This window comes from Protobothrops mucrosquamatus, unplaced genomic scaffold (genome assembly GCF_001527695.2).
Source record: "Protobothrops mucrosquamatus isolate PMUCROS unplaced genomic scaffold, P.Mucros_1.0 scaffold2232, whole genome shotgun sequence".
In the NCBI taxonomy this organism is placed as follows: Eukaryota; Metazoa; Chordata; class Lepidosauria; order Squamata; family Viperidae; genus Protobothrops; species Protobothrops mucrosquamatus.
The window spans coordinates 292,634-312,084 of NW_015388322.1; the positions used below are offsets into that span (position 1 = coordinate 292,634).

A 19,451-nucleotide genomic window follows, 5' to 3' on the forward strand; every position below is an offset into this window, starting at 1 on the left:
TATAAACCCCAATAAAAGCCGAATTAAAAACCAAATATTGCCAGCTGTGTTTCCGATTAAAATTACTTTTAAAATCATCCCTACCTAAAATCCTCCCTAGGTCAGGCCCGCTTGCTGGAAAAGCCATGTCTTGAGGGCGCGGCGGAAAGTAAGGAGATCCGGAATCATCCGGATCTCGGGGGGTAGTTCGTTCCAGAGGTTGGGGCCACCCACAGAGAAGGCCCTCCCCCTGGGGGTCGCCAGCCTACATTGCTTGGCCGACGGCACCCTGAGGAGGCCCGCTCTGTGGGAGCGTACCGGTCTATGGGAGGGAATCTGTGGCAGAAGGCGGTCTCGGAGGTAGCCAGGTCCATATATAACAGAGTCAAAGAAAAACAAGGAATGAATACTAACTCTACAAAAATAGCTGTCATTAAACAATTATCTCTAGTTAAAAATGCAGTGGGAAATTATCAGTGAATGCTAAATGGTTTTAAAATCCTTGCAAGTTTTGTCAGCAAAATCACCCAGCTGATTTTGCAACCAAGTGGAATATTACATTGATGTTTGTGAATTTTTTTCATGACATGCTATTCTTAAAAATTCAATTGTGTAGTGTAATACTAAAACTGTTAATACGTACTACTAAGTTCAGATAATGGCAAATGAGGTGAGGTGAGGTGAGATGAGATGAGATAAGATAAGATAACCTTTATTGTCATTTTTTACTGTGGGCACAACGACACACATCAAAAATGAAATTTAGTTGCCGCTCTCAAAGTGAACACGTACATGACACACACCTAAACATACTATATACAACAAATACATACTATATACAACATATGCATACTATATACAACATATGTATAGACTTACACCCCTACATATACATAACATGAATATTAAACACTGTCCATCTTGAATATATAATTGACAAATTAAAGTGCTGCTTCATGTCTGCACTTTTGTAGAGTAGTGGTGAAGTCAACTGTTTAACAAAATTTATACTGTGTCTCTTTTATATTTGAAAACATAGCATTCATACTTTACATTTTTTTTGCACATGCAAAAGAATAGTTTACAGGAATTTTGTGCGTGTATGTTTTCAGACCAGACAAGATATGAGGGTACTATGTTACATTCATCCAGTTGTTTCCTTTTAAAACAAAATGTGGGATTATTGTTTGAAACAGGAACAGTGGGGAAGTAGAGACTTCCTTACATTGTTCAGTTATATAGTAGCTGCTTAATAAAAGGATTTTCCCCACCTCCTTCGAGTAGGAAGGCAGCTCACATGGAAACCTTTTGTGAAAAATGGATTAAGCCACCTGTTTCTTTCAACAACCCTAAAACTTGACAATTTCTCATAAAGCAAGTGAAATATTTTGATGCATTTAATAACATAATGTACAACAGCTTTAGAAACATAAAATGCTACATCAATTTTCTGCTCCTCTCCTCCTCAGTGAGGGGACATACTTATAGTTTCAAGAGATTTTATTGGAGTATAGAGATTAGTCATGATCGGAGATATATCTCCATGGGCCTTTCCCCACACTCTCAGCAATGTATACCACTTTTAAGAAACCATTGCTCTATTTATGGAACAGGCTACTTTATCTTTTTCAGTGGCATCATAGCTGTGTTTACATTTTTCTTCAGCTTGATGCTAAACCATTGAGTTTCACTCATTGGGTCTAAGTCAGTGGTTCTCAACCTTTTTAATGCCGCGACCCCCAACCGGTCGTAAGTCGAGGACTAAACCGGTCGTAAGTCGAGGACTTTCCCTGCCCGGGAGCACCGCGCATGCGTGGTTCCGCCCCCTGCGCCGGCCGAGGCGTAGCTGGCAAGCGGCAGAGACGGAGCAGGCTGACCACCAGCTGGCCCAGCTCAAGGGAGGTAAGGCACCCGCCGGAAAAGGGGAAAAAAATGGCGGACAGCCTTGCTTGGCGACCCCCATGAAATGGTCGATCGACCCCAAATGGGGCCGCGACCCATAGGTTGAGAACCGCTGGTCTAAGTGTTCAGCCAGCTTTAGCATTGTCCAGTGCACAATTTACTTCTTCTCTAGTAGACTCTTATGGGATACTTACCATTTTAAATGCTTTACTCAAGTCAAGATACATTATGTCCACTACTAGTCAACTAAATGAGTCAATCTACCAAAAATGAGATCCTGCCAACAATGCATTCTTTTCTAAATAATCACAAAGTGGCTACTTAATAATTCATTACAGAATTTTGCCGAATATTGGAATATCAAAGTAGGTTAACCTGTAATTATCCAGATCCACTCTTCTCTGAAAATAAAAGCAATATTTGTCCCTCTTAAATTCTTTGCAACAATGCCCATCTACTACAATTGCTCAAAATTCACAGAAAGAGCTCCAATATGACACTGTAAACTCCTTTTCTCAAATATAATTCATCTGGTCCTGGAGACTTGTTCATGAAAACCAGGTGCTCCCTAGCCATAGTTTAACTTGGGGTTCTTGCTCCTTATTTTGTCAACTGTTTTGTTTACATCCATTTGATATCCATCTCCCTTTTAGGAGAAAACCAAAACAAGATCTGCTCTCTCTTCATGTATATTATTATCATATTATCTTTTCCAAACATACAGTGCATTCAGAAAGTATTCAGACCCCCTTCCTTCACTTTTGTCAATTTTGTTATGCTGCAGCCTGATTCTAGTTGCTGAAATTCATTTTTTCTCATTAATCTACGTTCAGTATCCCATAACAACAAAGTGAAAACAGAATTTTAGAAATGTCTGTAAATTTATGAAAAGGAAAAACTGAAATATCACATTGGCATAAGTATTCAGACCCTTCACTCAGTACTTTGTTGAAGCACCTATGGCAGCAATTACAGCCTCAAGTCCTTTTGGGTATGTCACAGCAAGCTTTACATACCTGGATTGGGGGATTTTCTGACCATTGGTGGACAGCCATTTTCAGGTCCCTTCAGAGATGTTCAATAGGGTTCAAGTCAGGGCTCTGGCTGGGCCACTCTTGGACATTCACAGAACTGTCCCTAAGCCACTCCTGTGTCATCTTGGCTGTATATTTAGGATCATTGTCATGTTGGAAAGTGAACCTTTGGCCCAGTCTGAGGTCCTGAGCACTGTGGAACAGGTTTTCATTGAGGATATCCATTCAGCTTTCCCTCAACCCTGCTGTCCCTGCTGCTGAAAAACATCCCCACAGCATGATGCTGCTATCACCATGCTTCACTGTTGGGATGGTATTGGGCAGGTGATGAGTGGTGCCTAGTTTCCTTCAGACATAACATTTAGAATTGAGGCCAAACAGTTCAATCTTGGTTTCATCAGACCAGAGAAACTATGTTTCTCATCTTCTGTACACTTTTCTCCCAGGAAGGACAACAGTTGGCAAAGCAAAAGCCCCAGTATGCAGATATTGTGTTCCAGAAGCTAGAGGCACTTCATCAACGTTGGGATATGCTGCAAGCAACCACAGAGGAAAAGGCACAGCTCCTGTTCGATGCTAACCGCTCTGACCTTTATGCACAGAGCTATGCTGACCTTAGTGCTTGGATCAGTGAGATAGAGGAACAGTTAAAATCTGATGTCCAAGGGAAAGATCTCACAAGTGTTAACATTCTTCTAAAGAACTTGAAAGTAAGTAACAATCCTCCTAAAGTTAATTAGACACAAATAACGACCTTTGGGGAATACCTGATAAACGTATTTTGTCTTTTTTTTACTTGACTTTCGTTGTAAACGTCAGACAACAAGTTCATAACAGATCTACTCTTGTCGTTACTATAGACACATTATAGACTCACTACCTCAATTCGTACATCTAGAGTTGTTCTGGTGTTTCACACTTCTAAAGAGTAAAGTCGATCTGGATGAGCAAGTCAGCTTGCGGAAGAAAGAGATGGAAGGCTTACTTTCTCAGGGCCCTCCAGTTAAGAGAGACATGGATGAAGTGGACAGCAAGCATAAGATCATTGAAAGGCGATTCCAGGACCTTCTACAGCCTTTGGGTAGGAAGAGGAAAGAACTGGAGATGGCTAAGGCTGGATATCAGTTGGACCGGGATTTGGCGGATGAATTGGTGAGTGATGGCTAGATAGTTACTGGTTTTATTTGTGTAATTTAGAGAGAAGATATCAGAAGATGGATCACATGGATAGGTTGTTTCAGATATTAGGAAAATTGTGTAAGAATCCGTCTTTCGTCCTTTCTTGTAAACACGTTTGACATTTTGGCTGGTTACTTTAGTCTTTCTTCTCTAATGCAGCTTTGGGTGCAAGAACGACTCCCTCTTGCTCAGTCCACTGACCACGGCACAAATCTTTTGTCAGTCCAGCTACTTACAAAGAAAAACCAAGTGAGTCTCCCCATCATTTTGCATGTTTTTTCCCTCGCTTAATTCTACTTTTTAACAAAGCAATTGAACTTTTATTACAGTTATGAACATTCACAAACATAATTTTGTCTTTAGAGTCATTGTTAACAAAAGGAAGCAAAGCTTTTGTCTAAAGGCCTTTCTCCATACCCAACTAATTGTGAACTAAACATCTCCTAGCATCTTTACTTTACTGTATCCCATATTTGTTTTCATCTCCTTTTCAGTGCATGCATGAGGCATTCTTAAATTGGTCTTCTATGTACTGGAGTTAAGCTCAAAGCGTGTCATATCTGAAGTGCATGACCTTTAAGGCCTGGAACCATGCCTTCTTTTTTCATTCTCCATCAGGAATAAAAAATACAGTTTAATAAAAGGGACAACTCTATTCAATTTGTTTCTGATTTTACTCATTCATTTTTTTAAACCTGCTCTGCTCTTTGCCTAGACCCTGCAGAAAGAAATTACTGGTCATGCCCCACGAATTGAGGAAGTTGTTGCTAGAGGGGAGAGCATGTTGGCTAAAGCTGAAGGGAATGGGGACTTTAGAGACACAGAAGAATGTCTCAAGCAGTTAGAGGTTTCCTGGAGCACCTTACAAGAGGAAACTTTGAAGAGGCTGAAGCGCCTAGAAGAAGCCAGTGAGGCTCAGCGATACTATTTAGATGCTGGAGAAGCACAGGCCTGGATAAGTGAACAGGAGCTTTATATAGGGACAGATGAGAAGCCAAAGGTAAGAGCAGCTCCCATGCCAATGTAGTAGTATTTACCAGGTAGAAAACCATTCCCAAAGTGTGTTGCTTTCTAGGAAAATGGACATCCTAGCAGTATTGATTGGGAAGTAGACCTGTTCATCCCTGGGGACAGTTAAGACCTGCATATCTTATTCTATTGACTGGGATCTGGTATGATAGCATATGTCCTTCTGTGTGGATATATGCACGGTTCTGTATTGTATGATAATTTATAAGAAATTGCTTAACATTCTGGGTAGCAGTTTTTTAAAAAAGCAATGTGTGAAAGAGAAAGAAAATTTGTTTCTTCTCTTCTCTCTCATACACAAAGCATTGACTAGACTTCATCTAGTACATTTTCGGCAACAATTCTGCATTGTCCTGTTGATTCCTGAACAGCTGTGTCCCATGGATCTGAGCAGCATCCTTTCCAGCTGACCAATGAGAGGATGTAAAAAATTTAGAGGGCCTTGGTTACAAGAAGTAGGGAGAAATCTTGTGAGCCAGGAGTTCTTTTCAATGAGAAAAGGAAGATTGAGCTATAAAACTGTCCAAGCCTATGTAACCTAAGCCTGTTGATGAGGGCCATGTGGAAAGGGGGTTGGTTTTCCCTGGCCTTGTTGATAACTTGAGGAATGGACCTAGGATTTCCTTCACTGCCAAGATCAATCAATTCAATTACTTACCATCTCAGGATGAAGAGAGTGGCATTGTGATGCTGAAAAGACACCTTCGTCAGCAGCGATCCATAGACGAATATGGAAAAAACATTAAGCAGCTGGCCAGTCGGGCTCAGAAACTGCTAGCTGCTGGCCACCCAGAAGGGTGAGTACATTTGATAACAGTAACTCTGAAATCTTTGGAATATAATAGCCAGAAGAATCACAATCTACTGCATATGATTGAGTTGAGCTGCCTTTCCTTTTAGGTGACTTGTCTCCAAACTTTGTCTTTGTGGTTTTTCAGAGAAGATATCATCCGATTGCAAGGGCAAGTTGATAAGCAGTATGCAGGGTTGAAAGACCTGGCTGAGGAACGCAGACGTAAAGTAGAACTTGCATATCACCTGTTCAAACTGAAGCGAGAAGTTGATGATCTGGAGCAGTGGATTGCAGAGAGAGATGTAATCGCATCATCCCCAGAGATGGGTCAAGACCTCGACCATGCCACTGTGAGCAAGCACCGTGAGAATGTCCATCGGCCAGTCCATTGTGACCATTTTATTTTGAGGTGTAGACCATAGGTTACAAGTGGTGCAGTTTGGCTCTACACAATGTCCTGCAATAACTTGACAAGAAATTGCTGACAGGTGCATTACAATTACCTATATTTTGGTAGTTGGAAATGTATATATTACTCTTGGAGAAAGTAAGGATCACATGCTGTTTCTAGAAGGCCTCATGTTTCTTGAAACAAAAGCAAGAAAGCCTTTTTGCCATAACAATTTTACAGATATTTAAGATACTATAGAACACTATTTATAGTGTTCTAGAAAAAGTGTCTGTTATAAATACTAGACAGAGATAAATTATAGTACTAAATTCTGCTGAAGCTCTGAAACTTATAAAATAATTCCACCTATAACACCACCATTATTTCTTTATATTCATCAGGCTTTTTCTCTCTTCAAAAAAAAGTAAAAGAGACCATAGATAGGTGTATGAGTTAAGAAGAATGCAGTTCCATTATAGGGCTAGAATTATTCTCCCAGCTACTTCCCTTTCTTGTTAACATAGTAGATTTTAAAAGGCATTTGTTGAGATCTCTCTCTTCCCTTGTTTTCAAAATGCAGTCTATAATTGTAGGTCTCCAATCCCCAGAGGTACAATAATATGTGTCTATAGATATAAACAACAAAGCCAAGATAGGTGTCCACTAGTCTAGGTTATTCCTAATTAATTCAGGAGGTATTAAATAATTATCTGAGCCTTCCCTGATCATGGTTAGATAATTAAACTTAGCAACCATTTCTGCAGGCTAAACCTTTATAAATTCTCTGTGGATTAGCAACATCTTTTTTTTATTCGTGTCATCATTGTGAAAGTTCCTAAAATACCTCTCCAGGTGTAAAATACCTTTCCCTTATCTATTCATAAGGAATGGATCATTTTCAGTGTGGTCCACTGTAATGCGCCAAAAAATATTCTTATTTCTTACTGCTTGCACAAGTATTATCATAGTGAAGTACCCTTTGATAAAATTTTATGTATATATTTTATTAAATTTGTATGCTACCCATCTCTTTCCAAACAACTCTGGGCAGCTTACAAGACCATAAATAATAAAATAAACCAATTATAGGATTAAAGCATTATAACATCAGACATTAAAAGTTAAAACATTAAAATTAATATTAAAATTAAAATGTTTATACTAAACCGTTGAAAAAATTTGATTCTGTAAAACCTTGAGCAACACACTGCCTCATATATGAATAACCCTCCTGTGGTGGGCAGGATTATATGTACATGTTGCCTAATAAAGTTATGAAAAAAGGAAATTGCTAATCTTTAACAAGAGAAAGTGGGAAAGAAGTGCGAAGCAGCATTTTTAAGTTACTCCTGTGTTGGCATAAAAGCAGGTCTGATACCTGAAAAAGCCAAAGTTTGGGGTTTTTTTAAATTCTGAATCACCATGCAAAAATATTACAATCTTTTGGCTCAAAGATGAAGGGTACTGAAAAATATTTTGTTCATTCTGGTTTTGGTTCTTGACTAGCTCCTGCGGGAAAAGTTCCGTGACTTCGCCCGTGAAACAGGAAACCTGGGACAGGAGTGGGTGAACAATGTCACCCACAGAACTGATCAGCTGATTGATATCCACCCAGAAGCTGCCACGATTGCAGAGTGGAGGGATGGTTTGAATGAGAGCTGGGCTGACCTGCTTGAGTTGATTGACACCAGAATGCAGTTGTTGACAGCCTCCTATGATCTGCATAAGTTCTTTTATGATGGTAGTGAGATCCAGGTTCTTATTGAAGAGAAGCACAAGGAGCTGCCCGAGGAGTTGGGCCGAGATGTCAATACAGCCGAGTCCTTCCACAGGATGCACAAAGCCTTTGAGAGGGATATTCATCTGTTGGGAGTGAAGGTAACCTCTTAGCTTCTTAAAAACATGTGGGGCCATCTGGTGGCATCCTCTCTCGTTTTATGGCTGGGCTGAGGTGGCTAATTTACTGGTGAGATCTAACCAGAAACCAATAAACAGAAGGAACAGTCTGTATGAATTTACTTAAGCTAGTTGAGACTACTTACCCTTGGAAAGTTTGTTGAGCGTATGAAGTTAGATTTTGCCAGAGTGTTTCGAAACCAATACCAGAAGAAATTATTCTCCTTAATTAGCAGAGTTACAGTATCCACGTCAGATTTATTTCAACTTTTCCATTATTCGGTGAAAAAGGACAGGTGCATCCCCCATGTCTAATGTTAGAAAGTGGGTTTTGAGAAAGAGCTATATTCCCAGCCTTAGCTTGCCAGGGAGTACATATTCCCGTGATTCCTCCTCTCCACAAGAAGTGTTCTCTGCTCTGGCAGGTTCAGCGTTTTCAGGAAGTGGCAGCACGCCTGCTGGCAGCCTATGCTGGAGAAAAGGCCATGGCCATCCAGAAGCAAGAACAGGAGGTGGTAAAAGCTTGGAAAGCCTTGCTGGAGGCTTGCGAGGGGCGACGGGCTCAATTAGTTGATACAGCCGAGAAGTTCCGCTTCTTCAGCATGGTGCGAGATCTCATGTCCTGGATGGAAAATGTGATCCGGCAGATTGATACCCAGGAGAAGCCCAGGTGAAGCCCTTCTTTTGTTCCTTTTTTTTTTTGGCCCAGTCCCTGTAAAAACATAATAGGTCAGTGGGACACTCAGCAATGCTCCTCAGTTTATACTCAGAGATGTAAAATATTACCTCTAAAATCATCCTGATGTTTGTTTTCTCATTAAGAATTGTTTGTTCTTAATTTAAGGGATGTGTCATCTGTGGAATTGTTGATGAAATACCATCAGGACATAAAGTCTGAGATAGCCACTAGGGATAAAAGTTTCACTGCCTGCATCGATCTTGGGAAAGCTTTACTGCAGCGCAAACACCATGGTGCAGCTGAGGTGAGTGTTCTCCACAGCGGGCTTTACAACAGATTTAACCATCTGTTTTGTTTAGAGCACTCTAAAATGCTGTCCCATCTAGATTTTAAAGATGTAAGTAATACCATTGGTTGCTGGAAATAAAATAATTCTTTCCCCATTCTTGATTCTCAGAATCTTGTATGGACTTAGTTGTGAATGAAAAGAGAGACATATATTTTGATTTGTTTGTGATAAACAGTAAGAAAACTGGTTGAGCTCCAAATTCACCTTAAAGATAGGAAAAACAAAAAACAAAGAAGGGGCCCCTTCAGTTACCAGAGGTGGCTCTCTTGTGCTTTTGTCTAATAGACTAATGAACAAAAGAACAAAATCTACTTTTACACATCAGATTGCCCATTTTGAAATCTATCATTTAAAGGACGCAGAGGCAGGGCTTCCCTTGTTACGTTATTCTCTCAGCAATTTAAAGTATAATTGAAGCATTTGGGGGCACAAATGTTCTAGACAATAGCAACTGAATTTGTCTCTGATGTATCGCACACTATCTGTGCACAATCCTCTGCAAAGTAACCTACAGTGGGCTTAAAGTGTTTTTATAATATTGTCATGAATTAACCAAATGTGGCTTGTCAAGGCAATGATTTAAAAGCTAACCAGCTGATGTAATGTAAGATGTATGATATAATGATGGGAATGACTCAGCAGGGTCTATGTCCCTTTAAGAGCCTTTGTATAAAAAGGAAGGCTCTGCGGATGTGTTCTCTCCCTTCCATTTTCCTACTGTAACTGCTGTTTGTTGGATCCTGCTGTATTAACATGTCTATGTATATTGTTCCTGGTATATGATATTGTAGATAGTGTAAGATAAACTACCATTCAATGTAGACCACTGTTTACTGTGTTTACTACTGGGTTATCTCAGCGCAATAAGACTGTGCATGCTTCTTTATCAAAAGGAAAAGCAAAACGAAATGTGAGCAAATAAGATGAAATGTAAAAAAATTAGTCTGTTAATCCAGAAAAAATGCATACTTTTCCTCCTTTTCTTTTTAGATAAAGGAGAAGTTGCTACAACTGACAGAGAAGAGGAGGGAGATGATGGAAAAGTGGGACAGACGCTGGGACTGGCTTCGCTTGTGTGAGTACCGCACAAAGTGTCTCACCTCTTTGCACTGTCTATAAACTATTCTATGCAAATGGAATTTTCTCTCTCTAATAGAAGTGAAAATCCGGGTCCTCTAATAATGCTAAGTAAGGAGGATTTATCTTTGCCTTTATCTGAAGGTCCTGAATATATGTAATATTCCCTTTTGCTTCTTTGTTTTCCCTACAACAGTGCTAGAGGTGTGTCAGTTTTCCAGAGATGCTTCAGTGGCTGAGGCTTGGCTCATTGCCCAGGAATCCTACCTGTTTAGTGGTGATTATGGGCAAACTGTGGAAGGTGTAGAGAAACTGTTGAAAAGGCACGAAGCATTTGAGAAATCCACAGCAACATGGGAGGAGCGTTTTGCTGCACTAGAACGTCTCACAACAGTAAGTCATCCATGAGAGGAAGTTTTCTCTCTGTTTTTGGAAGTTCTTTGCCTTTGGGACTGTAGGGTGGATCAGAAGAGTTCATGCCTTTTTCGCCGAGCCCTGAAGGCCCATCTATTCCGTGCGGCCGGCCTGGCGTAGTTTGATTAAGTTTGATTATGTTTTAGTAGGGGTTTTGTATGGGGTGTTTTTAGAACAGGCCTGTAATTTAATTTGATTTTAGCATAGAAATTATTTATTTATTATTGTGGTTTTTAGTATCGCCTGTTCACCGCCCTGAGTCCTGTAAGGGAGATAGGGCGGTATATAAATTTAATAAATAAATAAATAAATGCAGCTGCTTTCATTATTCCAGCTTGCTGGAAGTGGCAGGACAGGAAGCTCTGGGGTAGAATTGTTGGGGATTAATATGAAACTTAACATCCTTGATGGCACTGGTGAATGTGAAGGTGTTTTAACCTTAGGGTTAAAGGTAGGTAGGGAAAGTGAACTGATACATATTGTATTATTATTTTAGAGATTCTTTTGTGGTAAGAGGAGATTACCATGGTGATAATTAAGGAGGAAGGAATAGGGTATGTGAAAGGAACATAGGATAAGGAAGAGATTGAGAAGGTGGAGGAAGGAAGAACAGTTCTGGCCTAGAACTGGGTCAGGCAAGGCTTTCGTTGGCTGGAGGGAGAGCAAGCAGTTTCTGAACAGAACAGAATAACAGAGTTGGAAGGAACCTTGGAGGCCTTCTAGTCCAACCCCGTTCCAGCAGGAAACCCTATAACATTTCAGGCAAATGGCTGTCCAATCTCTTCTTTAAAACTTCCAATGTTGGATCATTCACATCTTTTGGAGGCAGGTTGTTCCACTGATTCTGCTGAATCTGTAGAATCAGGTTGTGTTTGAAGGCCATGCCTGGAGTAGAAGGAATTGATAATAGCCCCTCATGTCCTTATCTAATCATTGTGTGTTTATAATATACAACACTTAAAATGATTTGAAAATAAAATAATACAGAAGCTGATATCCAAACAGAGCAATAAAGCATACAATGTATCTTAAATATTTCCATAAGTGGTCTGTCAGCCATCCTAGCTAGTGTTTTAAAGACTTTTTGAATAATGGTTGGTTGGTTGGTTGGTTGGTTGGTTGGTTGGTTGGTTGGTTGGTTGGTTGGTCGGTCGGTCGGATGGATAGACCAATTGATCTTTGGCAAATGTCATTCACTTCACCCCCTCATGAAATGCTGGGGAGGTGGTGGGCTTAGATGTGAATAAGTCAGAGATAATCTTGGAGAAACTATGGAAGTTATGAAATGTGTTTTAAATCCAGAAAACAAAATATTAGCAAGAAATTCAAACTGACCCTACCTTAATTCCTAGGGGGAAGAGAGGGAAAGAAAACACAGACTTCAAGTTCCTGTATGAACAAAATAACATTCTTGTTGAATCTGTTTCCTGACTGGGTTTGCCTCAAAGGGCTAACACAATGTCTGTTGGGTTCCCCTCAAATGGAACATCTTGCCCCTTAAAATGGAATCAGTTGCCTCCCTCCTTACCTTTTGGAAACCTGCAAAAGCTTAGTTGTCCCTTTATTAGTATGTCTGGGTGATTGGTATAAATGTGTAGAGATTTTTTATTGCATTTATTTTTGTACTTTAACTGTTATAAATTATACTGCCTTTATTATTAATTTCATAATGATGTTATGTTACAAGACTTGTTAGCAGCTGTGATGGAAACTAGATACCGGTAGAAGTAGCAGTAAGAAACAAAATACAGACTTTTATAGACAACACATAATTGAAATAGTGGACTTAATAATAATGTTTAAAAAATAATTTGTCCTTATTTAATAAAATTTATAATCATCAGAGAAAATATATAAGACTCTACAATATGAAGCAAGGAAGTTGATAGGGTGGGGTTGAAGGTCAAACATATAGAAATTAAGAGAAAAAGAATGGACAACAAGGGTGAAAACTACATGGGAAATGCTGACTCTCTCAAAAGCTGCTATAAGGAGTCTGTATTTGTTTAACCCACTGAAGATAGTCTGTTTTGCATCCAGCTTGAATTACTGAGGAAGAGAAAAATTTCAGAGGAGTCTTCACAGCACAAAGTAGCTAAGACTACGGACCTGGAATTTGACTTTGAGTTAGAGCCAGAATGTGAGATCAGGTAAGTTTCCTAGAGATCAGCTGCAGAGTAATCAGCTGCATTTTCATAATTAGTAATAAGATTTTAAAATTATAGTACACAGTACATTTCTTGCGATTCATGCAATAGATTTGTTATCTATCCCTAGTAAACCTAACCACTCAAATCTGTACAGTTGGAGCCATTATTGTTTCCCAAATTTAAAACATGCGTACAATATATAGGTTTTGAAAATGCAGCAAAATCATTGATTCTTTTCAGTCCATAGCCTGATATTCATTCCCTTCTCCCAAAAGTATGTTTTGGATGGATGGATGGATGGATGGATGGATGGATGGATGGATGGATGGATGGATGGATAGATAGATAGATAGATAGATAGATAGATAGATAGATAGATAGATAGATAGATAGATAGATAGATAGATAGATAGATAGATAGATAGATAGATAGATAGTATTCAGTCTGATCTTCTCTATGATAGTGACTGGTTTTAAATGGAAGGAAAGATTGTTTCTGTAATTATGAGAATTTTCTTATTTTCCACTGTTCGTTACATAAAGAAATATTTATATTACTCCTTTTTTCTTTCTGTAATTTTGCTCATGGTTTTGACTAGGTTCTAGATCTTACATGCAACTATAAATGTTTATTATATAATTAAATGCTCATACTCCATAAATCTATTTTACTATAGATAGTCCTTGATTTATGACCACAATTGAGTCCAAAATTTCCTTTGCTAAGCAAGACATTGTTAAGTGAGTTGCAGCACTTTTTATAACCTTTTTTTGCCCCAATTGTTAAGTGAATCACTGCAGTTGTTAAGTGAATCATGCTGTTGTTAAGTGAATCCAACTTCCCCCATTGACTTTGTTGGAAGCCAGATGGGAAGGTTACATAACGCTGGGACAGTGCAACTGTCATAAATACATACCAGTTGCCAAGTGCCCGGATTTTGATCATGTGACCATGGGAATGCTGCAATGGATGTAAATGTGAAAACTTACACTTTTTTTCAGGGCTGTTGTAACTTCTAGCGGTCACTAAGTGAATGGTTGTAAGTAGAGGACTACCGGTATTCTAGACTTATAGTATATGGATATTTTACTTACATTTTATTAACAGCAGGCATTAACATTTTCAACATCAAATGTCTTTATGAAAAGAGAAATTAAGTCAGTTATATCATTTCAGTTTTAACATTTACTTAGAATACACTTTTGTTTGCTATAGGCCTACTGAAAAGGATGGGAAGAAGGAACTAAGTTTAGAAGATGCCCTTTCCCATGCTGCAGAAGATTCATCACTGGTCAGTTACCAGTTTTAGTTTACCCTTCCTAGAAAATTCAGCAGCTTTAATGCAGCTTTTCATATTTGTGTTGTATTGTTTACCATCTGCACTTTTGAAATGGTGAAATGCAAATGTGTCTTCTGTTTGAGCAAGAATTGATACTTTAAATGTACCTCACAGTGATATTAATTTATTTGAGGGCAAAAGACATTTTAGCAGAGAAATCCAGAGGCGAGAAAAAAAGGGAGCGCCTGTGTGACAGCAGGATAATCATTTCCCAGTGTTGTTAGGCTGGGCTTATGCTGATAAGGCAATAAGATATGGGAGGATCTCTTTTCTTCCATTTGGGGGAGTGGGAGGTGGTTGTTCAGCTTTTAAAATAAAGTTTTGGGGTTTTTTTTAAGAGTACCTCCTAGTGCAGTTTTTCTCCCCTTCCTGAGTATAAGTTAGGACAGGGGTAGTCAACCTTGGCTCTTTTATGACTCGTGGACATCAACTCCCAGAATTCCTGAGCCAGCTATGCTGGCTCAGGAATTCTGGGAGTTGAAGTCCACGAGTCATAAAAGAGCCAAGGTTGACTACCCCTGAGTTAGGAGAATGGGAGAGCTGTGATCTTGAATCACTGAGTTTAGCCTTTACTTTTGCCTTCTGAACCAGATGTGAATGAGTTGTCAAAGCCAGGGAGGAGGCCACCAAGGAGCTGAAAGGCACCGAGGTTCTACCACTCCTTGCCCGGCATCTTCAACACACGCAGGGTCCACGCAGCAGCAGCAGCAGCAGCAGCGATAGCTGTAGCACAGGGGAAGCCCAAAGACAGAAGGTTGGTGGAAGGAAGGAACCACTGCTGTGCTCTGCAATTCCCAGGATGGCAGCTGCTTCCGTCGGCACCAAACTGGAGCTGCCAGCAGCCTTCTTTTCCTTCTTTCAATTGTGAGAGCAGAGACCAGACCAGGCGATGCCTCCAAGACCGTGGCGTGTTCCCTAGCGCCTGCTGTTGGCAGCACTCTTTATGAAGCAGGAGAGCAGAAGCTGTTGTGTGACCATTTTCTTTTTTCCCCCACCTACCTTCAGCTGGCAAAGCCTTGGAGGGTTCTGGCACCTGAGCTGTCTCATTGGGGGTGGGGGGACTTTGAGAACTTTGCCTTAGTTACACCCCAAAAGACTCTACAGTACTTACACACTTCCTCTGCAGCATTGTGCAGAAACGGATTCCAAGATTGGAGATTCCTCTCTGCAAGCAAACATGCTGCACTGCATTATGAGGCCTTTCCTAGTTTATAGCCCTATAGTACTGATAGCTGCCTTTCCTAACTATTGAATGACAGAACCTTTTACTCATCTGAACCGGCAGAAAAATCTACCGGCACCATATACAGCTCCCATTGCCACTCTCTGTCCTGATTCTGTGGTTTCTGTTTCCAAATCCCTCTAGGATACAAACGCCTAACAGATTTTATACATCTTGAAGTTAGCTATTTTTGGACAATGACAAAGTAAGGGAGGAACTAACATTTTATGACTTAAGAGTGTCTGACTCATGGAGTGGGGAAAAGATTTAAGACAATGCCTAGGAACATGGCAGAAAAAAGAGGTTGCTAGACCCTGTTTATGCAATGGTTAATGGAGGAGGGGAAAGGCCCATTGTGCCAGATAATAAGCTAGGGACCACTGAATTTTTTTCCTTAGTCCAATGGCAATTTGTATTATTATTTTAAAACGTATATTGTTATCTTTTATCATCTGAAATGTCATTTATTTGAAATTCTTTAACGTCTGCATTTGCTGCCATCCTTTCTGGCCCTTGTGTTGGTACAGTTTTTATATCATTACTTCTTTTGTAATTAGAATCTTTAATAAGACATTGTATTTTTTATAATAATTCTAAGTTTATATCTGTTGGTCCTTTTCATAAGTTGAGAAGGAAAACCGCATTATTTGAAGAATTTTTGAGCCAATGGAAGACTCTGTTAAAGGAAGAGAGGGATGTGATTCTTCTGTATCCAATCATAGTAAACTTCTGTATTATTGTAGAGATTTTCCCAGGACATACCTTCTGGGGGGTCCCAGGGAGCTGTTGGGAAGAGGGAAGAAAAGACAAATATAGTCTCTCCCTTTTTTTACTGGTATCCATAGGTTCAGTTGGAAAGGCACAACTGCATTTTATTGATATTGTTTTGCTGAGAAGGAAAAAAAATGACATTTTCAACTGTCCAAGTCAGAACATTTAACGTCTAAATAAAACCACAAATTACGATACGTATAGAATTAGAGTTCTTGACTTATCTTTCAGACTCCCTTGCAAGGGTATTCTGGAGAGCTCTGTTGTATTGTCAGCTATGAATGTCGACATTCTTAATCAACACTTTCAAAGGATATCTGTCACATTTATCTACAGATGTAATATTTATTATTGGTTATTAGGAACTTAGTCGAATTCAACAGTGTAAACGGTCAAAAGCAGAATATATCCATTCTTAATTTAATTAGTGGTCGCTTTCTTTAGAGTAATTCTCGAGAGACTTTCCTCTTTGCAGGCCTGATCCTGAGCTGTATATGCAGCCCAAGAAGCCTTGGCTTCCAAGTGATTTTATTTAGCCCAGCTGTGTCAAACGAATGAATGCAGAGATATTCATCACCCCAATCTTCCTGCTGATTCTGAGATGTTTTCCTGTTTCCTTCCCACAGTTCTGAAGGGTTTATGGATCACGAATTGAAACTTTAACCGGAAAATCCCTTGCAAGCAGAAGAAAGAGGCTTTATTTTTTTTATATATACCTTTGGAAAACCATTTGTAAAAGATCTGTCGCGTGCAAGGACTTTGAATCAAACCAAACACCCCATCAAAATACTTTATAATTATTTTTTACTTGCTTAATTATTATTTTTTACTTGCTTTCTCTCCTTTCTAAATTTTCTTGAGCAATCAAGATAGGCTTGTGAGTTTTCAACATGGAAATCTTAAAATAAAAGATGCTCAGGCGTTTATAACAACCGGCATTGTTTTGGAGATAGTGACTTACTCTAAAGCCAATTCTCAAAGTCTGGTATTTTTTTAAAAAAAACATTTTTCCCTAGAAGGCAAGCAATGGGAATATGGATAGTAAATATATACAAAGAGAAAGTATATATCTTCATTCTTGAAATTAAATCTGAATGCCCTTATTACTCAACAGATAGTGGGGCTGTTTCAAGGTTTCTGTACTACCGCTTTCTATTCTCCACCATTCTATTCAGACCTGTCCGAGATAGCCCAGGTCTGCTCAAGGCCAAACCAGATGACTGACTAAAAAGTGGAGAATGAAGTTTAACTGAGATCGTCAGAAAGTTTGTAAAAAATAACATCTGCAGACTTCACAGTTTTTTTTTGTCAAATGGAAGATTTGTTTCCCCAGCATCACATATAGGATCAGAGACTGAATGGAGAAAAAAATTACAGAGCACAGTGACATGGCCTGGGAACGGGGGTAATTTCATTTGAATACCCGATCAATTAATTATATATCTTGATATCTCCTTTCCTATTTTATACTGAACCATCACAGCTCATGATAAGTGGGAGGCCTCCAGAATCCAACACAGCAAAACCTGAAGGATGTGCTCCAGGAGAGGGAAATATTAGATCATGCCAATACTCCTTATGTCTGTTATGTTGTAGCATGGAAAAAGAAGTAGCTGCTCTTGTGGGAAAGAAGTTAACAAATTCTGTGATTATATTTTCCTATAACAGTTTGTGCGACATGGTAGTAGATGAAAATCAGCAACAGGTTAAATTGTGAAAATTAAGAGCATGATTGATCATTTCATCTTGCAGTCAGAGTTCCCATACATCTCAATGAATTGTACAAATCCTATTTTGAGTGTTTAAAATGAAAGCATAGCAAGTATGTTTGAAAAATAATTATTAATTGAAAGGAACTTTTATTTTAAATCAGAACCATCAAGAGGGAAATGAGTTGAGCCAAAATAATTGAAAAGGAACTATTATAACTGGCTTGAGATGTTCTAGGGATGGTGTGCAAACTAGTTCAATAATCTATTTGCATTGCCTTCTATGAAACCTAACTTCCAAAATTATTTATAGATGTAAATATATGCATATAAATGTGCATATACAAACTTCATATAATTGCCTTGTAGAGCTACTGTGTCTCTTGAAAACACAGTGGAATAATTTGTTGGTAAGAATAGCATCCTCACATCTCCAGAAATACAGAGAATTTATTCTATAGATGGAAGAGGAAAAGAAAGTCAGAGGGTAGAATTCATAGCTAATGCTGTTTCCTCACTAAGGATGTGCATTAGCCAATTATCACTGGGCTATATAAAATCTGCCTTCATTTCTGTTGACACAGATGATTGGGTGACACTTTAAGATACTATAAATGTCCAGCAAAGAAATAGCTTAACACCAAGCTCTTTGGTAGACATTTACTGAGTGAACTTAGTATATCGCTCATTTCTCTTGGACAAAATTCACAAGTTCTTTATGCTTACATATAGGAAGGGGGGAAAGGCCATAACCTGACTGTACCATTTCTTTAAAATGTCTGGAAAAACATCCATAATATTGATTTTTAGGTAACATTGCATCTGCTTTAGAGACACATTTCTACTCAAAGTAGAATGGATGAATTGTTGAAATTATTTCTGCTATTTATCAAATTTATATGGCCGTCCATCTCACACAAAATGAGTCTGGGCAGCATACAACAAATAATTAAGACAATGAAATGTATATATAAAACAATCATTAAAATATATAGAAAACCATAAGGCATAAGAGAGAGTGAATGTTAAACACAGTGGGGGAGCCATTTTAGGATTTCACTGCTCCCTTGAGACCTCCAGTCTGGATGACACAACCAGGTGTTAAGAAACCTCCGGAATATTAACAGGGATAAAGCTAACCTCACCTTAAGGGGGAGAATATTCCACAAGGTAGGTGTCACAGGAGAGAAAACCTACCTCCTGGAACTGGTACCTACAACATGCCTTCCCTACCAGATCTGATGAAAAGGGAAGATATAATTAGAAAGAAGCAGCCTTCAAATAACTCATGAAGGCTTTAAATGTTAAAACCAGCAAATGAATTGAACTCAGAAGCAAATTGGCAACCTGTGAAGTTACGGAGCAGAGGTGTGATGTGCTACTCTAGAAGCACACATAACTTCCCGCATCACTGCATTCTGCACCAGCTGAAGCTTTCGGATACTCTTCATGAGCAATCTCATATAGAGCGTGTCATAATATTTCAGGAGGTGGCTGTGAGCAGAGCCCCCCCCCCCAACCAGGAACCAGCACAACT

At 39.1% G+C, this 19,451-nt stretch overlaps 1 protein-coding gene across 1 annotated transcript in view; it reads left to right on the plus strand.

Moving 5' to 3' along the window:
• The window catches only part of SPTB (spectrin beta, erythrocytic), a 92,030-nt gene that overhangs the window by 55,380 nt on the left and 17,199 nt on the right, over positions 1 to 19,451 (plus strand). The window contains exons 20-32 of the mRNA XM_015824437.1: positions 3,362 to 3,629; positions 3,850 to 4,067; positions 4,254 to 4,343; positions 4,810 to 5,094; positions 5,790 to 5,920; positions 6,062 to 6,266; positions 7,814 to 8,185; positions 8,629 to 8,873; positions 9,048 to 9,186; positions 10,222 to 10,306; positions 10,505 to 10,701; positions 12,763 to 12,872; positions 14,089 to 14,164. Of these exons, the coding sequence (XP_015679923.1) occupies positions 3,362 to 3,629; positions 3,850 to 4,067; positions 4,254 to 4,343; positions 4,810 to 5,094; positions 5,790 to 5,920; positions 6,062 to 6,266; positions 7,814 to 8,185; positions 8,629 to 8,873; positions 9,048 to 9,186; positions 10,222 to 10,306; positions 10,505 to 10,701; positions 12,763 to 12,872; positions 14,089 to 14,164 (2,421 nt within the window). The remainder of the gene's footprint in view (positions 1 to 3,361; positions 3,630 to 3,849; positions 4,068 to 4,253; positions 4,344 to 4,809; positions 5,095 to 5,789; positions 5,921 to 6,061; positions 6,267 to 7,813; positions 8,186 to 8,628; positions 8,874 to 9,047; positions 9,187 to 10,221; positions 10,307 to 10,504; positions 10,702 to 12,762; positions 12,873 to 14,088; positions 14,165 to 19,451) is intronic.